Source organism: Rhodofomes roseus (genome assembly GCF_022264815.1).
Source record: "Rhodofomes roseus strain CIRM-BRFM 1785 chromosome Unknown C8Q71scaffold_1, whole genome shotgun sequence".
Lineage (NCBI taxonomy): Eukaryota > Fungi > Basidiomycota > Agaricomycetes > Polyporales > Fomitopsidaceae > Rhodofomes > Rhodofomes roseus.
The window spans coordinates 1,066,371-1,077,295 of NW_025952957.1; the positions used below are offsets into that span (position 1 = coordinate 1,066,371).

Below are 10,925 nucleotides of genomic sequence, written 5' to 3' on the forward strand. Positions count from 1 at the left end.
CACGCTCCGGAGCGGTGTGTATAAACCCTCCGACCGCCCGGGCGATCTCTCGTCCCTCCTCTCCCACCACCCGGACCACACTCAGACCTCAGCTGGGTCCCCAGCTCAGGTCTCTTGCTTTGACGAGGACGCACGAACGGAAATCCGGGAACGCGGCTCAAGCGACGCATCCGCACGACAAAGCTGCGCCACGCAGCCTCGTTGCATTAACCCATCGCTTTGACTCCGCACGTCCCCTTTGACATGATGAAGTCCTCAAATACCAAGCAGCAGGGAGGGCCCCGAGCCCAGTCACAATCTCGTCTCACTAAGCGGCCACTCCTTGCTATCACTCGTTTCTTTCCCCGCATGCCTTCGGTGTTCAACATCATCAGGTTCTGCGTCTACGGCGCAGTCCTGGTGTGGACGATAATCTGCTTGGCAATTGCAGCGCATTTCGAGAGTATATTGGTATCATCGGATCTCAGTACGTGCTCTCTCTCGTGTCTGCCGCCAAGCATAGACCTGACTTCCGCTTAGCTCATTTCGTTCCGTTCGCTATCTTCGTTTGCTGCGTGAGTGTGCTCATCATATTGGCACTACTCGGGTTCGGTCTCTGGAGGGAGCGGAATCCTATCTCGACAAGAATCGAGCTAGGATGTTTGGGGCTCGCAGGAGTACTTTGGCTTGGTGAGTACAGTCTGCTGTTGAGCTCAGAGGCCTTAGACTGACGTTGCATGTCGCGTAAAGCGCTCTCTGCATTCATCGCTTCCTCCGATGCGGAGGACGCCGATGTCGAATGTTACTCCTCGGCTGATTCTAGCGACGTCGTAAGCCTCTCTAGCTGTGCGTATCCCACGTTTTCCGCATGCATTCCACGCTCACCCGGCTCATAGTCAACACGGAGATCTACCAAGCGCAATATCGCGTATTGGAAGCGTTTTCATTCTTCAACCTTATTCTTAGTACGTGCCTTCTGCCGCGACATGGTGAGAACGCGCTACTGACAATTGTTCAGTTTTGGGCTTCTCTATATTCTTATTGGTCCTTGCTCTGCGGCACCACCGCCGCGGCGAGCGCTATGTCTGGATCGTCCCTGTGACTGCCTTCACCTGGTTTGGCCAGGGAGGCAAGAAGGCTGGCAAGCTCCCAGCGCCTGTCACGCAGCGCTCGCGCTCACGGTCAAGACCTGCCCTGGACGAGAAACAGCGCAAGGACTCACAGCGCTCGAAGGCGTCCAAGACTGAGCGTCCCGAGTCTTGGCGCATCGTCGATTACATCCGCCCGCTTGCGTACCGCAATGACACCACGCGCACGCAAGACACGGGCCGCACGACGGTCAACCGCCAAGATTCCTCGCGCAGCCAGGTCGCCCGACACGATTCCCAGCGCGAGCGCGGGCGGCCGTCCCGCTCGGATTCCCAGCGCACGCAGGTTAATCGCCAGGACTCGCAGCGCACCCACGTCAACCGCCAGGATTCGCAGCGGACGCACGTCAACCGACAGGACTCGCAGCGCGATCGGAACCATCCATACCGGCAGGACTCGACGCGGTCGCAGCCACGGCGGCAAGACTCGCAGAGCCGCCGGCTGCCGCAGACAGCAGTCAACGAGCCGACACGTAACGAAGCACCCACGTATGTATACTGGCTGCCGCACAAGGCGCCTGAGCAGGCGCATGTGCGGGAAACACGGCCGCGGGACAACTACCGGAGAGACGCATCGCCCAGGCGGTGATGTGCGATGATATGACTATTCACGACCTTAGAGAGGCATTGGGAGTCATGCCTCATGTATTTACGGGTGTATTAAGGGTTACGTGTAGCAGCACTACGATTGTACAACACCGATAGGATATACGAAGAATTATTTTGGTTATAGGAACTTCCAGGCGGGACGGGGGCGGTGAACATCAGCAGACTGATTGCAGCGCAGCATGTCGGCCTCGGCTTGGTCGGAACCTCGAGGGTTTGTCGGACGGGTGCACGGGCCCCACGGGCATACGAGGGTTACGTTGGTCGAGGCACGCGTTCGGGGCGTGGTCGCGGTATGAGGTCATGTGACACGCGACAGAGGCAATGACGCCGAACGCCTTGAGCGCGTCTGCTCGATGTTCGAATTGGGCCTCTGCTTCTGAGCTCGACCACGCCTATTTGTACGACTGCACGACCCACACGCCTTCTCCGCCCCTCCGCTGCTCTGCGCACGCGTCTCTTTCATACAGTGCTCTCATCTGCCCTGCGAACACATCCTAACCATCGTGCGTTCTCTTTCTTTCCGCTCGGCGCGAGCCATCGTGCCGACAGACGACGGCTAATTCTCGTGTCTTCGATAGATGACGCAACTCTTCAAGGAGATGCGCCTTTACGGCTTCAGTGAATATCTCTTTCTTACTACCCTCGACGACGGAAGTCTTGACAGTACCACCTTAAGTTACGATCCTCCTGCTCTCTGCAACCGTACTCGGAATCTCAGCCTACCTCGGAAGCATATTCTTGCCTAACATCCAACGTATGCATCATCCCCGCCTTTGTCCCGGATGGGGGAAACTGAGAGGACCTCTTAACTACCCCAGATGACTTCGGCATCTACTCGATCGTCACGCCCTCACTAACGATTCTTGTATTTCTAATAACGTGAGTGGGTTCGTATATCATCGAGGATAGATGGCCTGACCTAATGGTGTAGATTATCATGGTCTGCGCCGCGGACTGAGGCTGTTGTACTCTTTGTACTAGGTGTTATGTGGCTAGGTGAGCCTCTCTTGATGCGGTTGCTGGCTGCGATTGACCAAATCTTTGTAGCTATGGGAGCGTGGTCCGCGTATGCATATCCGTTTCACTCAGGGCGACCGGGACTCATTTCTGTACAGAGACATGGTCGGAAACACGCAATGCGACGCTATCAACAGTAGTGCGCGGTCCGCAACCAAGAGCGGGACTGGTGGGTGACATTGCCTGCGTTTCACGGTACACAGTCACTAAAGTTGTTGGCAGTCTCCACGAGATCGTGGTGCTACGAAATGAAGGTCATCGAGGCCTTCTCATGGATGATATTCTGCCTCTGTGCGTGCTACGACTGACTTCACGGTCTCAACTCAACTCACACCTCGCAGTTGCCATCTTCCTTTGGGTCCTCATCTCCCTGACATCGCGCGCCCGCGCCTTTGGCTACCAATACGCGTGGGCCGCCCCCATCTTCGAGCTGCCCTGGTTCGGGGAACTTCCCGGTTGGCCGTACGGTGGGCAGATGAATGGTGGGCAAATGATGAACGGCGGGCAGTACCCGATGGGAATGTACCCCACCGCGGGCGTGCCATACCAACCCGGCGCGATGAACGGTGGCTACGTTATCCAGCAGGCACCCGGACACTCGGTCGTCATCCAGCCAGGCCCGGGGGGCGGTGCACCGACGATCACGCAGGTCCCTGGCTCGGTGAGCTCTGTCCCCTAAATTCGCTTTCTACGCTGCTTCTAGCACAGCCTCCGCTGAGCTGCAGTCCCCTTTCATTCGATAGAGATAGAGTTGACTGACTCACGGCGCGCCGTTTCGAATTCCACCTTGGTTTCGTCGTGGGGTTGTAATGCAGTAATTATTTCCGCGCCCAAATTGCGGCTACAACGTGCGCATGTGGGAAGAAGCGTATCGAGATCGAAGCGAAGTGCGGGGAAACGGCTGAAGAACCCCATTGATCGGGACGGAAATGGAAGGTCGAACGAAAATGGCTGCGGGCCTGTGTGTCCGCCGACACGCTGGAGGCCTCGAACCACGGCGAGGAACGTACTGATAGGACACCCGATGATGGGCTGGAAACGGGAGAATAACGTGGATCATACAAAGGAGGGGCGGAAGCGGACTCACGCGCTGCGGATGTATAAGCCTGTGTAACATGCGATCGCTGAATGTATTTACGACTAATGCGCCCGGAATACACATGTATCAAGATCTGACAGCAATGTTGCCCGGAGGGCATGGTATGCACGAGGTGTGGAATTGGCTCTAGCTCGGACGCGAGTACAGCGGGCGGAAGAGGCATGCTCGACCATCCAAAGGATGGTAGGTGAAGAGGAGGGGGACGTGTATCTCCAGTGCTATCGCCCTTCGACCACAGCAGCTTGTATCTCAGGCTCGTAGTCTGTAGCCAACCTATCTGTTCAGCGACGATGTCGGCGACACCTCTGTTCAGGGACCGGACGGTGCGGTCAGTAACCTCAGGTGTGTCCGCTCCATCGATCTGCGGCAAGACAGAGATCGCTAAGACCTCGTCTCGCAGCCGCACTGGCCGCCTTCGCAGCGCACTTCTTGACCGGAATGATCCCGCATACTATGCGTAAGAGCACCGTCCTCCGATGAGACCATGACGTCCCTAGCTAAAGCGACGTTTGCGGGCCCTACGTCCCGATATGTCGATTTTAGACACCTACAACCTCTTGCAGAGCTCGGTGGCTATGCTGGCGCTGGCGTCGCTGTCCATCCTGTAAGTCCACCCGCTCAAAGTCCGTACTGCATTGATTGATGCTCACCGGGCAACCACGATTGGGTGGCTGGCCAGTGTCGTGATGCACCACCGCAGGAACGGGCAGTTCCTCTCGCAAACGCAGGAGGAGGTTATCCTCATCGCCGCATTCGGGTTCTTCTGGCTAGGTCAGTGCGCTATCCTCCACGATTCGACGGACGCAGGCCCGCTAACGGGAGCTGGGCGACTAGCTGTTCTCGTGGCGTGGAGAGCGTTCACCGCACAGCCAGGACACGGGGAACTCGCGCCGGTGCCCAGTACGACTCAGTCTAGGAGAGCAAGCGCCGTGTCCGGAAGAAGGGAACCAGGGTTCACCAGTACGCGGAGCTATGGCTGTAGGGACGATTCCTGGTATTGCGTAGTCGAAGAGTATTCGTGGTATTGAAGACGAGCCCTCTGTTTTGCCGGCGATTGAGGGCCATGTCGTATTTATGGTCTTCTAGGGGCCATCTGGTCGTTGAGTCTTGTACACTTTACACACGTTTGTAGGAACATACCCTTTCTGAGCCCTGGTAGTGACGAGAAGCCCGTGCAAGGATCGCCGCTGAAAGACATCGGCTGTATCAGTTGTAGTCCCCGCTTCACATTTCTTCTAGGTTATGCCTAGCACCGCGCAGATCCTCTTCTAAGCAATATCCCAGCCGCAGCGGAGATCGTCGCGAGGGAAATAGGAAATACATCGAGAGTAACAAACACAGTTACGGTGGTTCGCTGAGATGTCCCGGGAAATCTTCACCAAGTTGGGAATAGCAAGCGCGACGTTACCAGCATCCGAGTCGTACCGCATCGATGACAACCGCCCTGGTGCGGGCCCAGACCAGAGCTGGGGGAAGGAGCAACCATGCAAGCGGTCGAGAGCGACGAGCGCGAGCACGCAGAGTGAAACAGGGTTGCGCAGAACGAGATCGCCAGATGCGGGACCTGCGAGACCGCGCTGGGACCGCCGGAGACCACCGCGGGCCGGAGTGCGGGCGCAGAGGCGCGCGGCGTGATACCGAAAGCGATCGACCGCCGACCTCCTGCTGCAGCGCCCCTGCTCATCCTTGTCCCTCCCCGGAGTAAGCGTGCTCGCTGACCGCCCTCTCGCGCCTCACGCCTTCTCTTGCCTGCTGTCCTCGGTTGCCGCTCTCGTGCACATTCGCATTGCCATTTCTCTCGCCGTTCTGCTATCTCGACCGAGCCCACCATGATGAGTACCCGCGTAGACCTGTGCTATGGGCGTGTACTGACACCCGGTGCCGTTCTCTACAGTGCCCCAAGCAAGCGTCGCATCGAGACTGATGTCATGAGACTGTGTGTGAAGACTTACTATTTGCATGCGGGATAATGCAGGCTGAGGCGGTCATTGGCTAGGCTGATGTCCGACTATGAGGTGAACCTCGTGAACGACAGCATGCAGGAGTTCTATGTTCGCTTCTACGGGCCTGCAGAAAGTGCGCACCCTCCCTAAATATCCTGCATTGTCAGTGACTGATATACACTCGATTGTGATAGCTCCTTTTGCGGGCGGCGTCTGGAAGATCCATGTCGAGCTCCCAGATCAGTACCCGTTCAAGTCGCCCAGTATTGGCTTCATGAACAAGATATTTCACCCTAATATTGACGAACTGTAAGTTCCCATCCAACTGAACCGCAAAGGATCTGACTAGATGACTCACAGGAGTGGCTCCGTGTGTCTCGACGTGATCAACCAGACATGGTCTCCCATGTTCGGTGAGCCCCCGTCGTGATCTCATGCATTCATGCCTCCGCTTGGGAAGGTCGCTGACGTATTGTGTTCTATCTTTGATAGACATGATCAACATCTTCGAGGTGTTTCTTCCCCAGCTCCTCCGGTACCCAAACCCGAACGATCCCTTGAACGGTGAGGCTGCCGCGCTGCTCATGCGTCATCCAAAGGAGTATGACGCGAAGGTGAAGGGTATGTCATACTCTCATCCCTATTTGCTACTCAGACCCTTGACATGTATCTTGTGGCCTTAGAGTATGTGTCACGTTTCGCTACCAAGGAGGCAGCAGACGCCGCCGCGGGCAAGGATGAAGACGAGGATGAGGATGCGGAGATGAGCGACATCGGCAGTATCAGCGAAGATGATGCATGATCCGTTCCGTTGTTTATTCACGCTCACGCCTTTCCGCCTCGCCACCTCTGGATTGTCCTGTCTACATTGTATATCGCATTCACGCCCCGTCCCATTCCTGCTTGTACTCCTACGACCACTATATCCTCTGCTCTCCTCCTGTCACATAGCCTGTCTGTAACCCCCCCTGTACGTACCCCTCGATCGTCGGACCTATTCCATACGTGTGGTATCCCGGACTCGACATACGGGCATCGTGGCCCGTCTCGTAATGCGTGGTGGCCACACTGGCTGGGTGATGAATGCTTCGGCGGCGGATGGAGTAGTACGGCCCACATGGTGCGTCGGTATGGCAGGCACGTTCGTTCATGACACTGCCATCGGGGAGTCGGATGGCCCGAGAGGCTCGGCCAGCTCGCTAACTCTCTTTTGCACCTCGGTTGCAGTCTAGGAGTGAACATGAGCGAAAGGAGCTGAGGCGAAGGGTTGCAATCTCACTGACCTTGATAAGAGAGTCGATCTGTGCTTTTACGCTGTCCATTGTGGCGAGCTTGGCTTTGCTCTGCTTGAGCAACTCTTCCTTCTGCTTTGCAAGCTCTTTTTTTGTCTGGTCCAATCTTGTGGCGCGGCGCTCAATTTAACAATGCGGCCGAGCGGACGAAGCAGAAAACATACCTCTGGCGTTCAGCAAGTTCGAAGCTGAGCCGGTTCAGCATCAATTGATGTTCGTCCGACAGTACAACTTCGGACTTTGCCTCTTCCGGCGCAAGCTCAACGAATTCTTCCAGAGAATGTACAGGGATGTCCTGGTAGACCGAGCTGCCACGCGCCGGTGTTAGATCGCACGAGAGGTGAAACGCATATAAGACTCACGCGAACTGACGGCACTTCTCAATCTCTCGCTCTAGGTGCCGCTTCTCATACAGCAGATTCTGCAGGCCAAGATATGTGTGGTCCATCTGCTGCCGGGCGTCGGCGGTGGTCTGCTTCTGCACGCGGGTCGCGCCATTGGCAGCACGATTGAGGGCCTTGAGGCGGGCGAAGAGGGCGCCAGCACGGATGTGGACGGCGCCGGGGTCGTGTGCGAGCTGCGCGGGGTCGACGAGGTCGCGGAGGGAGTCGACGACGGGGTCGGGGACGGGGGGACGGTGCTGGAGGTCGCTGGACATGGAGGGGGAGGAGGAGGGGAGGCCGGGCCGGGCACGGGATCTGTTCTCGCGCGGAGGGAGCACCGTCACGATTACGCAGTGGCCGATAGAGGCTGCTCGTTCAGCAGGCGCCAGTCTCCGAACGACTCTCACCGCCCGCTGCTGCTTTCTCTTTCTCCTCACCATCATCCTCACCCCCAGCCCCCTCCAGATACTATGAGCACCCGCCCGCGCGCAATGTCGGGGACCATCCCCTCCATGGAGTCCTCTCACGAGGAGCTCAAGGACAACACCATTATCATCGGTACGATGCTGCTGATCGCGCGCGCGTTCTGGCTTCGACTGACCGTGTTATTCCTCCGCAGTCTTGGGTGCATCTGGAGATCTCGCAAAGAAGAAAGTGAGCGATCATCCCCGCCTGCCCTGGGCTGCCCTCGAGCCTGTGCACTCCGCGATGGCGATCGACGGGCGCAGCAGCGAAGGGAGACGTGGGCCTTCGGGAGACCCCCGACGCGTCTTACGTCCTGAGAGCATGTCAGCTGAGCACAAGATCATTTCCGCTCATGCATTGTTCGGCTGCTGGGGTCGCCCGTCCCCCCTCGTTGAACAGTGTGTTCCCCTCTCCCTTGACCGTGGACAGTCTTTACCATCCACCGGGACGCTGCGGGAATGCTTTTGGCACGCTCAGGAGCGCCCGAGGTCTCGCCGATGAGATATTCCCGCCTTATCCATCTGCAGTTTCTCATCTACCGTCATACGGACTTCCGGTGGGGCCCACTGCGTCAACAAACTCGTGCTAACTACGTATTTTTGTCGCCCAGACATATCCCGCCTTGTTCGGGCTTTACAAGAATGGCTTCCTGCCCCGTGGTGTCCACATCGTGGGCTATGCGCGGACGAAGATGGACGATGCTGAGTACCACAAGCGTATCACCTCGTACATCAAGGTCCACGAGGGCGATGCGGAAGCGGCTTCGAAGCTCGAAGAGTTCAAGAGGTTGTCCTCGTACATCTCCGGTGGCTACGAGGATTCTCCGTCCTTCGGGAACCTCAACAAAACCCTTGAGAAGATCGAGTCGGGCTACCAGAGCAAGGAGCGTCACCGGCTTTTCTACCTCGCTCTCCCGCCGAGTGTCTTCATCCCGGTCGCACAGCACCTGAAGGAACAGTGCTATGTGACGCCCGATGTGGGCAAGTGCCGCATGATCGTCGAGAAGCCGTTTGGAAAGGATCTCGACTCCTCCCGAGTGCTCCTCGGCTCGCTGAAGCAGCACTGGACTGAGGACGAGACGTTCCGGATTGACCACTACCTCGGCAAGGAGATGACCAAGAACTTGCTCGTGCTCCGTTTTGCGAACATCGCCTTCAGCTCGTTCTGGGACAAGCACTCGATCAGCAACGTCCAGATCACCTTCAAGGAGCCCTTCGGTACTGAAGGCCGTGGCGGTTACTTCGATGAGTTCGGTATCATTCGTGACATCCTCCAGAACCGTATGTGTCATGCCCGCTTACTCTGATGTACGCTGTTCCCTGATTGGCTTCCGCAACAGACTTGCTGCAGGTGCTGAGCATCCTCACGATGGAGCGTCCTGTGTCGTTCGCAGCAGAGGACATCCGTGATGAGAAGGTGCGGAGCGTGTCTTGCTCCTCTCTCACGCTGCTCACTCGCCGGCACAGGTCAAGGTCCTCCGCTGCATCCCGCCCATCGAGCGCAGCGACACGCTGCTCGGCCAGTACGTCGCTGCGAACGGCAAGCCCGGCTACCTCGATGACGACACCGTCCCGCACAACTCGGTGTGCCCCACCTACGCGGCGACGACCCTCTGGATCCACAACCCCCGCTGGGAGGGCGTTCCGTTCATCCTGAAGGCCGGAAAGGGTGCGTGGATTCCTTCTGAGTTGAGGACGCGAGTAGCAGATTCTCATTTGACTCGTAGCCCTCAACGAAGCGAAGGTCGAGGTCCGGATACAGTTTAAGGACGTTACGCAGGGTATCTTCAAGGACATCTCGCGTAACGAGCTCGTCATCCGCATCCAGCCCTCCGAGGCGGTCTACCTCAAGCTCAACACGAAGACGCCCGGCCTGCACACGCGTGCGATTCCGACGGAGATGGACCTCACGTACAAGCGCCGCTTCCTGGACGCGAAGATCCCCGAGGCGTACGAGTCGCTCATCCTCGACGCGCTCAAGGGCGACCACTCGAACTTCGTCCGCGACGATGAACTAGACGTTGCTTGGAAGGCGAGTGGAGCAATTGTAATCGCAGAGCTCTGAAGCTTACATGCAGCTAATAGATCTTCACGCCCATCCTGCACTGGATCGACGGGCGGAGCGGTGCCCCGCCCAAGCCCGTCGCCTACCCCTACGGCTCGCGGGGTCCCAAGGAGCTCGACCCGTTCATCTCCAAGTACGGCTACAAGCGCACCGTCGCGGAATAGTGAGTCTCGCCTCCTTAAACCCTCGCCAAGTGCTCAGCCTAACCTGACCCCACCTTCTTGTTACTTTTCCTAATCGTCCCCAGCGAGTGGCCGGTCACGAATCTCGCGTCACTATAAACGCAGTGCGGCGCGTGTGCTGCGTCGTTGCGTGAGTGAGGGACGCTGAACGGGAAGAACATAGTCAAGGATATGTATTACAAGTGCAAGTATCCCCCTGTTGTGCGGAGTAGTGTAGGATGGAAGCGAACTGCGATGCAAGTGTTCTCCTTAGAATTATGAGACGTGCTGTGTATCGAACGTGAATTCAATGCAATGGAGAGATGTATGTTGGTCAACTGCAGCTATGGAGCGCATGCTTTTTGTGACAGGTCCGAGCAGTACTATGGAATCCGCGTGGAACGGCCTGTATGCATTTGCCTTTTCGTCATCCGCTAAGCCGTAGTATATGAAGAGTAAAATTTTGTGACTCGGAGACTGGGCTATAGTCACGCTAACAGCGACTCCGAATGGCAGAGATCTAAGGTCCCGTTGGCACGTATGCATGTGTGACGGACCGAAGCATAGCGATGACCACGAACGATCCGAAGTTGGATGAAGTATACCTGCCAGTGATTGATGTTCACAGACAAACCGCGACGGGTATCGTACCCGCCACGGCCAGGGGCCCAGGTATCGGCGCTCGAGTGATGATAGTCAGGTTCAGACCACATTCCCATGTGAGATGAATGAGTTCGGGCATATAACGCGAGTCTCATCACATTG

The 10,925-nt window shown here is 57.2% G+C and overlaps 5 protein-coding genes across 5 annotated transcripts; 4 read left to right on the top strand and 1 right to left on the bottom strand.

Annotated features, from left to right (window-relative positions):
- Window positions 1-348: 348 nt before the first annotated feature.
- On the top strand, window positions 349-3,432 carry C8Q71DRAFT_852362 (uncharacterized protein; the record flags this gene model as incomplete). The annotated part of the gene is made up of 13 exons (XM_047926824.1): window positions 349-466; window positions 520-669; window positions 730-825; window positions 876-944; window positions 998-1,659; window positions 2,315-2,354; window positions 2,413-2,490; window positions 2,555-2,615; window positions 2,668-2,732; window positions 2,784-2,802; window positions 2,852-2,922; window positions 2,976-3,044; window positions 3,095-3,432. 13 exons carry the CDS (start codon window positions 349-351, stop codon window positions 3,430-3,432), a joined length of 1,836 nt encoding a protein of 611 aa, XP_047784648.1.
- A 511-nt stretch (window positions 3,433-3,943) lies between these two features.
- Window positions 3,944-5,054, top strand: C8Q71DRAFT_15673 (uncharacterized protein). Its single transcript, XM_047916658.1, has 5 exons — window positions 3,944-4,194; window positions 4,253-4,309; window positions 4,396-4,456; window positions 4,532-4,623; window positions 4,687-5,054. Exons 1-5 carry the CDS (start codon window positions 4,143-4,145, stop codon window positions 4,878-4,880), a joined length of 456 nt encoding a protein of 151 aa, XP_047784649.1. The 5' UTR covers window positions 3,944-4,142; the 3' UTR covers window positions 4,881-5,054.
- Window positions 5,055-5,521: 467 nt separating this feature from the next.
- C8Q71DRAFT_800590 (ubiquitin-conjugating enzyme/RWD-like protein) lies at window positions 5,522-6,606 on the top strand. The gene is made up of 7 exons (XM_047925940.1): window positions 5,522-5,684; window positions 5,745-5,788; window positions 5,849-5,928; window positions 5,990-6,104; window positions 6,156-6,208; window positions 6,288-6,416; window positions 6,479-6,606. Exons 1-7 carry the CDS (start codon window positions 5,682-5,684, stop codon window positions 6,595-6,597), a joined length of 543 nt encoding a protein of 180 aa, XP_047784650.1. The 5' UTR covers window positions 5,522-5,681; the 3' UTR covers window positions 6,598-6,606.
- Window positions 6,607-6,994: 388 nt separating this feature from the next.
- C8Q71DRAFT_697123 (Fms-interacting protein-domain-containing protein) lies at window positions 6,995-7,745 on the bottom strand (the record flags this gene model as incomplete). The annotated part of the gene is made up of 3 exons (XM_047919946.1): window positions 6,995-7,193; window positions 7,252-7,395; window positions 7,450-7,745. The coding sequence occupies 3 exons, from the start codon at window positions 7,743-7,745 to the stop codon at window positions 6,995-6,997; spliced, it is 639 nt and encodes a 212-aa protein (XP_047784651.1).
- A 40-nt stretch (window positions 7,746-7,785) lies between these two features.
- C8Q71DRAFT_16132 (glucose-6-P dehydrogenase) lies at window positions 7,786-10,376 on the top strand. Its single transcript, XM_047916686.1, has 8 exons — window positions 7,786-8,028; window positions 8,090-8,124; window positions 8,546-9,215; window positions 9,275-9,351; window positions 9,402-9,603; window positions 9,662-9,966; window positions 10,020-10,162; window positions 10,240-10,376. The coding sequence occupies exons 1-8, from the start codon at window positions 7,941-7,943 to the stop codon at window positions 10,313-10,315; spliced, it is 1,596 nt and encodes a 531-aa protein (XP_047784652.1). The 5' UTR covers window positions 7,786-7,940; the 3' UTR covers window positions 10,316-10,376.
- The last annotated feature ends 549 nt before the right edge of the window (window positions 10,377-10,925 follow it).